Source organism: Mytilus edulis, chromosome 2 (genome assembly GCF_963676685.1).
Source record: "Mytilus edulis chromosome 2, xbMytEdul2.2, whole genome shotgun sequence".
Taxonomy (NCBI): domain Eukaryota; kingdom Metazoa; phylum Mollusca; class Bivalvia; order Mytilida; family Mytilidae; genus Mytilus; species Mytilus edulis.
The window spans coordinates 106,507,799-106,519,897 of NC_092345.1; the positions used below are offsets into that span (position 1 = coordinate 106,507,799).

Genomic DNA, 12,099 nt, shown 5'->3' on the forward strand with positions numbered 1-12,099 from the left:
TGAGGATAACGGTTTTTTAGTTCAGTTTTAAATTTATTAATTGATTCCACATCACGAGTTGAATCCTCAAGATTATTCCAAAGACATATGGTTGATGGAATAAAAGAATCATTAGTTAATGCTAGTCTGCAGAATGGAATAATGATGTCATTTCCATTACGTAGAGGATAGACCGTCATACTTTGTATTTTTTGGGGAATTAAATTTGACAAATATTCTGGAACATTATTATTTTGAATATTATAAAACATTTGGATTTTTCTTCTCTCTCTTCTTTCAGCTAATGTTTCCCATCCAAGTTCTTCATAAATAATCCTTGAGCTTGTGAATATAGGTAACCCCGTAACTATCCTAGCAGCTTGGAGCTGTAATTGCTCCAGTTTATTGACATAACCTACCCCAATATTATCCCAAACCTCACTTGCATACTCAAATAAAGGTCTTATAAAAACTAAATAGAGTTTTTCTAAATTTTTCCTGCTCAGTTTATATTTCAACTTCCTTAGCATATTTATATGTTTAGACGTGCTTAAGATAATATTATCAACGTGGGCATTCCATTTAGCATCATTGCTAAATGTAACCCCTAAATGTTTATGAATATTTGTAATAGGTATATTTTTATCATTGAATATAAAGTTCATTTCTGGGGTTTCAACATTAGAAAATAACATAATTTCTGTTTTATCTGGATTAAAAGACATTAACCATTTTTTGGACCATTCGTTCAGCTTTTCTAGATCATGGTTTATCACAGTTTCTATCTGAAAAGCATCACGATCCGCACAGCTGAACGATGCGTCATCTGCGAAGAGTCTGCACAGAGAAATAAGTCTTTCTGCAATATCATTAATATATATTATAAAAAGTAATGGTCCAAGGACCGACCCTTGAGGAACTCCAGCTGAAATACTGCAAAGTTTTGAAGAAGATTGCTTGATAACCACCCTTTGTTTTCTATCACTTAAGTAGCTTCTAAACCATTTTAACAGATTTCCATTTATACCATAAGCCTTCATTTTATGTAATAAACCATCATGCCAAACTTTATCAAAGGCTCTAGAGAAATCGCAAAAAACAAAACAACTTATCTCTTTCTTTCCAAGTGAGTTCAATATGCAATTATATATTTCTAACAGTTGGTGAACCGTTGAACATTTAGGAAGAAAACCCGATTGATACTCATAAATTAATTTAAATCTTTGTAAGTGGTTGTAAACATATTTATATACAACACGTTCCATGACTTTGCCTATGCAACTTATGAGTGATATAGGTCTATAATTGGAAGGTAATGAACTATCCCCCTTTTTAAATAAGGCTATAACATTTGTAATTTTCCAGCTGGAAGGATATTTGCACTGATGCAAGGATTTATTAAATATAATACATAATGGAATTGCAATTTTTTCGGGACAAATTTTAAGCATCTTATGACTAATGACATCCGGGCCTGACGCTTTTTTTGGATTTATAGTTTTTATGATATCAACAATTTCACTAGTACTAATCACTATATCATTCAATAAATTGTTAGTTTTTTTGTCGAAATCGGGTAATTGGGCATCAACATCTGCTAGCGATGAAATGAAACAAAAATACTTATTTAGAATGTCGCATTTCTCGTCGTCTCTATCGGCGAACTCCTCAAAACGATCATCATTAAGAATATTTTTTAATGGGGGTATGTTATTAGATCCTCTATTTGGCTTAATAAGCATCTTCATAATTTTCCAATAAGTCTTAGAATCTGAAGCGTTATCTAGTATTATATTTTCCAAGTTTTTCTCAAAATTTTCTTTCGCTTCTTTTTTCATATTATTCACTTTATTCCTTTGTTTCTTATATTTATTAATATCCGTTTCTTTTTTAGATTTTATTAAGTGATATATTTCCCCCCCAAAAAAAGAAACTGAAGCAAACCATGGGAATCTGTTGCTCATGAGATTAGTAAAACAATGTTACAATTCAGGATATATATTTATACAAATATAAAAATAATCGGTTACATGAATCAACATAAATAAGGTTATATGTATATATATTATAAAGAAAATGCATCAACTCACGAGAAACAACAAGTTTTTCAGCAGTACTACATGTGATTTCAGTAAATAGATCAGCTTACGAAGACTCTACTAACATCAGCAATGTCAATTATTCTTTTGATATCATTGTTTTTGTGTTTAGCAAAGATTTTACCATTGTAAGACCAAGCTTGATCTATAAGCTCATGTTCCTGTAGACTTTTTAAAAGTTCAAAGTTTAGTTTAGTAAGTTCATCACTAATAGAAACTTTTTGGCCTTTAAGTTTACGACGGGATGCTATGACTTTGATTTTATCAGTTCTACGGAGCATTTTGCAGATGATTGGTCTTCTGGTGTTAACATTTTTTTATCAGAATCTTTGACCGGACCTATTCTGTGTGCAATTTCGATGTCAATGTTATCAAGAGAGAGCTTTTCTTTCAATAGTTTTTGAACGACATCATGAGTATTTTCTTTCTCCTCTGTTTGTACAATTCCAAATATTCTCACGGTGTTTTTTCTTGTATATTGAGCAGTTTCATTTATTTGGAAACGATGTTGTTTTAAGTCTTTAGGTACCATGTTCAGCTCTGAATGAAGTGTGGATATCTTCAATGTTTTAGCTTTATTGTCGTTTAGTAGATCGACGAGATCTTTCGAAAGTTTACTATTCCATTTAAGTTGTTTATCGTAGTTCTTTTCTAAGTCAAAGATCATGCTTTCTAAGATGTCAATTCTGTGACTAAAAATGGATTCGAGACCAGTTTGAATAGTTTTTTTGGCAGCTTGGATAGCTGCTTCTGTAGCCACATTAACGGATTCTTGGATTATCCTCTGAATTTTGACTTTTATTTGTTCTGAATCAAGATCAAGGACGAAAGAATCTGCAGAAGAATCGGAAGACAATGCTTCACGCTTTCGTTTCTGCTCATGGTGTGGTTTAATAGATGAAGTTGCAATAGGTGTAGATGTAATAGGCTCTGGTTTACTGGGCGTATTTTTGATTTTATCTTTTTCACCCGACATTGTTGTCGGTGTGGACTGAGTGGTAGATGACATAGTTTTAAATCTCTTAAATGTACTTTAATCATTCTAATCATTTTCTGTGCTTTATTTTGTAATTCATTTGATTGTATAGCTCAAATTTTGGGCACCATGATTGGTTAATAAAAATTATCTTATCTTATCTTATCTTACTTCTTTGTAAGTATGGCAATAGTCAGTAACTAACTTCTGTGAGTATGCCAATAGTCAGCAACTTACTTACTTGTAAGTATGGCAATAGTATGTAGCTTACTTCTGTAAGTATTCAATTGTCAGTAACTTACTTCTATGAGTATGCCAATAGTCAAAAACTTACTTCTTTGTAAGTATGGCAGTAGTCGGTCACTTACTTCTGTGAGTTTGCCAATAGTCAGTAGCTTACTTCTTTGTCAGTATGCCAATAGTCAGTAGCTTTCTTATGTGAGTATGCCAATTGTCAGTAACTAACTTCTGTGAGTATGCCAATAGTCAGCAACTTACTTAATTGTAAGTATGGCAAAGTCGGTAACTTACTTCTTTGTGAGTAACTTACCTCTGTAAAGATATCCAAATCATATGTGTTATCATCGTCAGCGAAGTAAACCACGCCATCTTTAGACATATCGATATTTTCCCGCAGCCAAAATATTGCCTTATTCCTTTGATGTATGCCTTTGAGAGTTCTTGGTACGTTTTTATATCGAGTAGCAGAAAGATATGTAAACTGAATGTCTATCTTCATTAACAGGTGTCTAACTACCTCTAAGGTTCTGGTTCCTTCTTCTACTACGATCCAATGAACTGCTGGTACGTTCCTCAAGGTGTTCCCGAGTCTTGTCAGTTCAGGAATTTGAGTCAATCGTTTGTATGTCGGAGTAATTACATAAATTATTGGTAAATGTTTATTTTGTTCTCTTTTTGTACAGGATATTCGTCCTCCATTGTCGTAATGTAAAACATCTGTCAACGAAAAAAATCTCATATATTAAAAGATATGAAATGATGACACGATGATGATGAACTCTACAAAGATCTTAAGAAGAAAAACAGATTAGAAATAATTTAACAACAAATGGAATATAATATAAACCAACCGATTCAGAAATGGGATAAGTCGATCAGTACTCCACATCGACGTAACCCAGTGCATGGAACTATCGAACAGTACTCCACACTGACAAAACCATGTGCATGGAACTATCGAACAGTACTCCACACTGACAAAACCATGTGCATGGAACTATCGAACAGTACTCCACACTGACAAAACTATGTGCATGGAACTATCGAACAGTACTCCACACTGACAAAACCATGTGAATGGAACTATCGAACAGTACTCAACACTGACAAAACCATGTGCATGGAACTATCGAACAGTACTCCACACTGACAAAACTATGTGCATGGAACTATCGAACAGTACTCCACACTGACAAAACCATGTGCATGGAACTATCGAACAGTATTCCACACTGACAAAACCATGTGCATGGAACTATCGAACAGTACACACACTGACAAAACCATGTGCATGGAACTATCGAACAGTACTCCACACTGACAAAACCACTTGCATGGAACTATCGAACAGTACTCCACACTGACAAAACCACGTGCATGGAACTATCGAACAGTACTCCACACTGACAAAATCCAATGCATGGAGTTATCGAACAGTACTCTACATCGACAAAACCAAGTGCATGGAACTATCGAACAGTATTCCACACTGACAAAACCATGTGCATGGAACTATCGAACAGTACTCCACACTGACAAAACCATGTGCATGGAACTATCGAACAGTACTCCACACTGACAAAACCACTTGCATGGAACTATCGAACAGTTCTCCACACTGACAAAACCACGTGCATGGAACTATCGAACAGTACTCCACACTGACAAAACCACGTACATAGAACTATTGAACAGTACTCCACACTGACAAAACCACGTGCATGGAACTATCGAACAGTACTCCACACTGACAAAACTACGTGCATGGAACTATCGAACAGTACTCCACACTGACAAAACCCAATGCATGGAATTATCGAACAGTACTCTACATCGACAAAACCAAGTGCATGGAACTATCGAACAGTATTCCACACTGACAAAACCATGTGCATGGAACTATCGAACAGTACTCCACACTTACAAAACCACGTGCATGGAACTATCGAACAGTACTCCACACTGACAAAACCACGTGCATGGAACTATCGAACAGTACTCCACACTTACAAAACTACGTGCATGGAACTATCGAACAGTACTCCAAACTGACAAAACCCAATGCATGGAATTATCGAACAGTACTCTACATCGACAAAACCAAGTGCATGGAACTATCGAACAGTATTCCACACTGACAAAACCATGTGCATGGAACTATCGAACAGTACTCCACACTTACAAAACCACGTGCATGGAACTATCGAACAGTACTCCACACTGACGAAACCACGTGCATGGAACTATCGAACAGTACTCCACACTGACGAAAACACGTGCATGGAACTATCGAACAGTACTCCACACTGACAAAATCACGTGCATAGAACTATCGAACAGTACTCCACACTGACAAAACCACGTGCATAGAACTATCGAACAGTTCTCCACACTGACAAAACCACGTGCATGGAACTATCGAACAGTACTCTACATCGACAAAACCAAGTGCATGGAACTATCGAACAGTATTCCACACTGACAAAACCATGTGCATGGAACTATCGAACAGTACTCCACACTTACAAAACCACGTGCATGGAACTATCGAACAGTACTCCACACTGACGAAACCACGTGCATGGAACTATCGAACAGTACTCCACACTGACGAAACCACGTGCATGGAACTATCGAACAGTACTCCACACTGACGAAACCACGTGCATGGAACTATCGAACAGTACTCACCACTGACAAAACCACGTGCATGGAACTATCGAACAGTACTCCACACTGACGAAACCACGTGCATGGAACTATCGAACAGTACTCCACACTGACGAAACCACGTGCATGGAACTATCGAACAGTACTCCACACTGACGAAACCACGTGCATGGAACTATCGAACAGTTCTCCACACTGACAAAACCACGTGCATGGAACTATCGAACAGTACTCCACACTGACAAAACCACGTGCATGGAACTATCGAACAGTTCTCCACACTGACAAAACCACGTGCATGGAACTATCGAACAGTACTCCACACTGACAAAACCCAATGCATGGAATTATCGAACAGTACTCTACATCGACAAAACCAAGTGCATGGAACTATCGAACAGTATTCCACACTGACAAAACCATGTGCATGGAACTATCGAACAGAACTCCACACTGACGAAACCACGTGCATGGAACTATCGAACAGTACTCCACACTGACGAAACCACGTGCATGGAACTATCGAACAGTACTCACCACTGACAAAATCACTTGCATGGAACTATCGAACAGTACTCCACACTGACAAAACCACGTGCATGGAACTATCGAACAGTTCTCCACACTGACAAAACCACGTGCATGGAACTATCGAACAGTACTCCACACTGTCAAAACCATGTGCATGGAACTATCGAACAGTACTCCACACTTACAAAACCATGTGCATGGAACTATCAAACAGTACTCCACTGACAAAACCATGTGCATGGAACTATCGAACAGTACTCCACACTGACAAAACCATGTGCATGGAACTATCGAACAGTACTCCACACTTACAAAACCATGTGCATGGAACTATCAAACAGTACTCCACTGACAAAACCATGTGCATGGAACTATCGAACAGTACTCCACACTGACAAAACCATGTGCATGGAACTATCGAACAGTACTCCACACTTACAAAACCATGTGCATGGAACTATCAAACAGTACTCCACTGACAAAACCATGTGCATGGAACTATCGAACAGTACTCCACACTGACAAAACCATGTGCATGGAACTATCGAACAGTACTCCACACTGACAAAACCATGTGCATGGAATTATCTAACAGTAATCCACACTGACAAAACCCAGTGCATGGAATTATCAAACAGTACTCCACATCAACAAAACCATGTGCATGGAATTATCGAACAGTACTCCACACTAACAAAACCCAGTGCAAGACTTATCGAACAGTACTCAACACTGAAAAAAACAAATGCATGGAACTATCGAACAGTACTCCACATCGACAAAATTCAATGCATGGAATTATCGAACAGTATTCCACATCGACAAAACCAAGTGCATGGAACTATCGAACAGAACTCCACACTGACAAAACCATGTGCATGGAATTATCGAACAGTACTCCACACTGACAAAACCATGTGCATGAAATTATCGAACAGTAATCCACACTAACACAACCCAGTGCATGGAATTATCGAATAGTACTCCACATCGACAAAACCATGTGCATGGAATTATCGAACAGTACTCCACACTAACAAAACCCAGTGCAAGGAATTATCGAACAGTACTACACACTGAAAAAACCCAATGCATGGAATTATCATTGCTGTTGGTTTTTTTTTAATTATTTCTTTGTTTTTTGTGCTTCGTGTAAATTTAATGAGTCAAGTGATTTTACCTAAATCTTTAGTTTGTTCTTATGTTGTGCTGTTGCACGTCAGGTCATGGTTTAACGCTCATAAATATGTGTATCCCTCTACATTCTGTGTGTGTCTGTCCCAGGTCAGGGTTTAGCGCTCACAAATATGTGTAACCCTCCACATTCTGCTTGTCCAAAGTCAGGAGTCTATAATTAAGTGGTTGTTGTTGTTGGTGGCTGTGTGTCATCTTTGTTTTTATTTTATTGTTTTGCCATACATCGGGCCGTTAGTTTTCTCGTTTGAAACATTTTTTTTCTTTTTGTCATGTCTCGGCCATTTCATAACTGACTATACGGGATGTGTTTTGCTTATTGTTGAATGCCGTACGGTGACATATTTTTGCTCTCTTCCACGTTATTTGGATTCTGGTGAATAGTTGCCTCATTGGAAATTATAACGCCTAGGTGGCAGGGTCTCGCAATAGTCGACAAACTAATATGTACTGGTTGTACTATAACTTTATAGATAACAATATTGATCAATACAAGTAATTCCTATTAATAAAGAAGTGCACCAACATACGATTGTTTCTTCATCAATTACTTTCTTGTCGTCTTATAATTCCAAAATTCAGGTTCAGAAAAGAATGTTGATTCTAGAAATGTTTGCCTCTTCAGAGGTGTACATCCTCAATAGCGGCGCGGAAAAGCAACACATATATCTCGTCTCCCGCGACTTTTATCGTAGGCAAGACATAAATTATTAAGCGGTTGCTTGTTTTTCTATTATCCAATTGTCTTCAAACAAGAAAAAAATAAATAACATATAAATTATTTAAAATTACCTGAAGACAGAAATTTACTGTACAAGAAGAAAAAACCGATACATGCGAGTATTACTGCTTTAACTGATATTTTGGCGGCTGATCTGGTTGCCATCTTTGTTCAACAGAATGAGTTTAATCCAAGTAGAGAAAACACACCTGAAGAAGAAAATCTCTGTCAATAGTTGAATAGATGTTTCTCCCTTAACTTTGTGTTTTGATAGAAATAAAGTGGCACGAGGAAGAAACACATACGACTCAAACGTCTTTCAACGTTCTTAGATCATTAGAAACAGATCTAAGGATCCCTCATCAGATGTGTGTATGGTCAACTGTCTTATGCAACATGAAATCTGTTTGCTAACCCGTCTAACGTACCTTACGATATATATTACAGCGATTTAGAGCTTTATCTTCGTAAAACTTGATTTTTGTAGTCGCACATGTCCTTTTACCTAGCTCTGCAACGCTTCGCTATGTAATTTCATTTCGACAATAAAATCTACGCATCGCTATGGTAAACTCTACAAAAACTTTACGAAAGAACTAGCTCAGTAAGATGGTGACAGTCCTATGCATAATTCCCCCTAAATTCGCCTCTGTTACCATAGATCACACACACAAAATGAGTTTTTCCAGATATGTATTTTTAAGAATCAATAGTAGTCTGTTTGACGGGCTTTTGGTAAAGAATGAAAGGGGTGTGGGTGACCAATGTGTCTAACATTTATTTTGTAAAATATATTTCATGAATAAAATAATTAATATGCCTTAATTCTATTTTTTAAATTAGTGATAAATGGTAAACACAAAAAAAAATACCTTTAAGTCAAACCTGTGTAGTAGCACGAAGCTTTAGTTGTGATTCAAACACACCTCTGTATTAATGACTCATCAAGAAGGTATTTCGTTTTTTTTATACTTTGATTGTCAATGTTATCATATCAACATGTAAGCTTATTATATGACTAAAATAATCAAATCAGAAGAGAGATATATCAATTGTGTTATATATTTTCAGCCAAAACAGTAAACGCAAGTCATAACGTATAAAGGTGTATTCGATTTTCTATTTATCGATACGATAATTGTCCAAAAAAAATTCCTAAAATACTGTTGCCGGTTACAGAGGTGCAAATTCATGCATTAAAATATCAATATTTATCTTTTCGTTGACTTTTTGTCAGTGGAATTTATATTTATGTATATTTTTCAAAAGATCAAAAAGAATAAGCACCTACCTACCAAGCTTTATGCAGTCAAAATTCTACTTCGTCAAAATTGTCTCCCCATTACGCAAGCTATTGTTTTCAATTGTAAAAATAGAAGTCATTGTAAGGATGACCATCTTGGCTAGCGAAGATGAGGGATGACGCGCTGCCAATTTAACTTGAAAACCGAAAAATTAATCCACATAGATCCATTATGATACTTAGGCAGCAACCATTTGATTTTCTGGGGGGGGGGGGGGGGGGGGGGGGGCTATGTTTTTTTTTGTAAAAAAAAGTTTGTTTCCAGTTTTTGTAGAAAAAAATAATTTGTTTTGAATTCTGAAAAAAAAATTGTTTGTTACACCCTCAGCTGCCACTATATGTAATGCTAAAATTGAAAGAAAAAAATTGTTTTCGACTTGTCGCGAAAAAAATAGTTTGTTCTTCGCCACAGGCGAAAAAAAAAGTTTGTACAGAAAAAAAACCCATAGCCCCCCCCCCCCCCCCCCACCCCCCCAGAAAATCAAATGGTTGCTGCCTTACATGTGTATATGCCAGTTGTATTTTACAAGACAATGTATCGACTAGCTATTGGGTATCATTTGATGTACTTTTCTGAATTTAGTTATCCTTTTTGTATTTTCTTCTCTTTTTTGTGCTTTGTGTTGAAATGACGAATTAAGCCCTTTTAAACTAATTTTTGTAAGTTGTTTTTTTACGTTGTACTGTTTCACAGCTATTTCAGGTAAGGGGGCGGTTTGGCGCAAGATTCGGTTTGGCATGTCAGGGCCTCGGTGGACGAGTGATACAAGTAGTTCAACTACTGTATATCTAGAAGTATATTACAACGCCAATCTTGATTCACAAGGTTTGCCAGTTCTCCTGTCGAAGTTCGTCGGTTCTCTCCGCGCGCATCGGCTTCCTTCACAAATAAAAAAAAAACAAACTAATAGCTATCAAAGGTATCCATACACAAGAATGAAGGACATTTTTTTTTCATTAATCAGTACACGTGCTATGTCATTGGTAAATCTTATAAATAGTTATCATTGATGTAAACGGGAAACACTTATACCCTGTTATAATTTTCAATATATCTTTTTTACCTTAAATATGATAAAAAAAAATCCATAGCAAGTGAACATTTAGAAGGATTTCCAAATATGATTCTTCAAAAAAAAAATTAAGTCAGCGTTTACTGTTGTCAATGGCAATTTGAAAATAAATTTCATATTTTTTCTTTCCCCCCTATGTTTCTATTGTGGTTGTTGTACCTTTTACTATAGGTTGATGCTTTAAAAAAATCATAAAATTCAATTTTTCGTCGCAGTTAATTTTTCCATAGCAGATAAGATTGAAAAATGATAAAACAATCTAAATATCAAGAAATAAATATATTAAATCAATGCTTTCCGTTGTCAACTGCATTTTGAAATGCAAACTCCAAACCTCCATTCGACAGGTGTTGTATGTACAGTATACAAATGGATCGACATAGAAAGATTGACTTTATAATTGTTTCTGCTTTGCCCACTTTCATTATTTAGAAATAAAAAGTGGTAATTGTTATTGAAAGTTCTATCGAATTTTAAGAGATTTGATACAGAAAATGTATCAAAATGACTTATTTTGTTTATGAATTTGATATACCGTTGCCATGATATATTTCAATATAAAAAAGAACAATAGAATAACACAGATACATTCAAAACCGAGGTTATGTCAATTTACCAAAATTAGGAAGACTTAATTTAAATACACATACGAGATATCATGTGTCATTATAAAATTATATCTCGGTGAGTAATTTAAAACTATCAGAGTTTTTATAAAAAAAATCTTAAACAACTTGGGTTATCTCGCTTGGAAATGTCCAATATTCTTGAACATGGACTTATACGAACTAAAACTCTTAAGTCAAGAGACTGTGACTCAGGGGCCAATTTCAATTGAAACTCAAGAGTTAACTTTACTAACTTGGGTTTCAACAATCCGAGTTTACTCGAACATCTCGTGTTTACCCTGCTTACCACGGTTCTACCCCTTACTGAGCAAGTGTTAAACTCGAGAAACCCTTGAATGACGTCAAACCAATCAGATATTTTCCTTGTTTATGCTTAGTCAGGGGCTTATCCTAGAGATACTTGGAGTTGTTCCGAATAGCAACTCGAGTGCGTTCACCTGGGCCGCGTTCAATATCGTAGCTGCTACGTAGAGCTATGTAGATTTTGACTATTGAACGTGTAGCTATAGACTAGCCGCTACATAGATATTGATAGCAGCTACGTAGCTGCTACGATATAGAACTCAACCCTGCAGATACTCTTCAAACTCTGAAAAAAGTAAGATCACAAAAATACTGAACTTAGAGGAAAATCAATTTTGAAAGTCCATAATCACATGGCAAAATCAAATAACAAAACGCATC

The 12,099-nt window shown here is 36.2% G+C and overlaps 1 protein-coding gene across 2 annotated transcripts in view; it reads right to left on the minus strand.

Annotated features, from left to right (window-relative positions):
* LOC139513850 (galactosylgalactosylxylosylprotein 3-beta-glucuronosyltransferase 1-like) overlaps nt 1-9,427 on the minus strand; it is a 35,377-nt gene extending 25,950 nt beyond the window's left edge. The window contains exons 1-3 of one of the 2 annotated variants that reach the window (XM_071302703.1): nt 9,283-9,427; nt 8,482-8,619; nt 3,605-4,011 (exon numbers count right to left, since the gene is read on the minus strand). In XM_071302703.1, the coding sequence (XP_071158804.1) occupies nt 3,605-4,011; nt 8,482-8,575 (501 nt within the window). In that variant the 5' untranslated portion in view covers nt 8,576-8,619; nt 9,283-9,427. Of the gene's footprint in view, nt 1-3,604; nt 4,012-8,481; nt 8,620-8,838; nt 8,954-9,282 lie in introns of those variants that run through there. The other variant, XM_071302704.1, reaches the window with a different exon arrangement.
* Nucleotides 9,428-12,099: the final 2,672 nt, after the last annotated feature.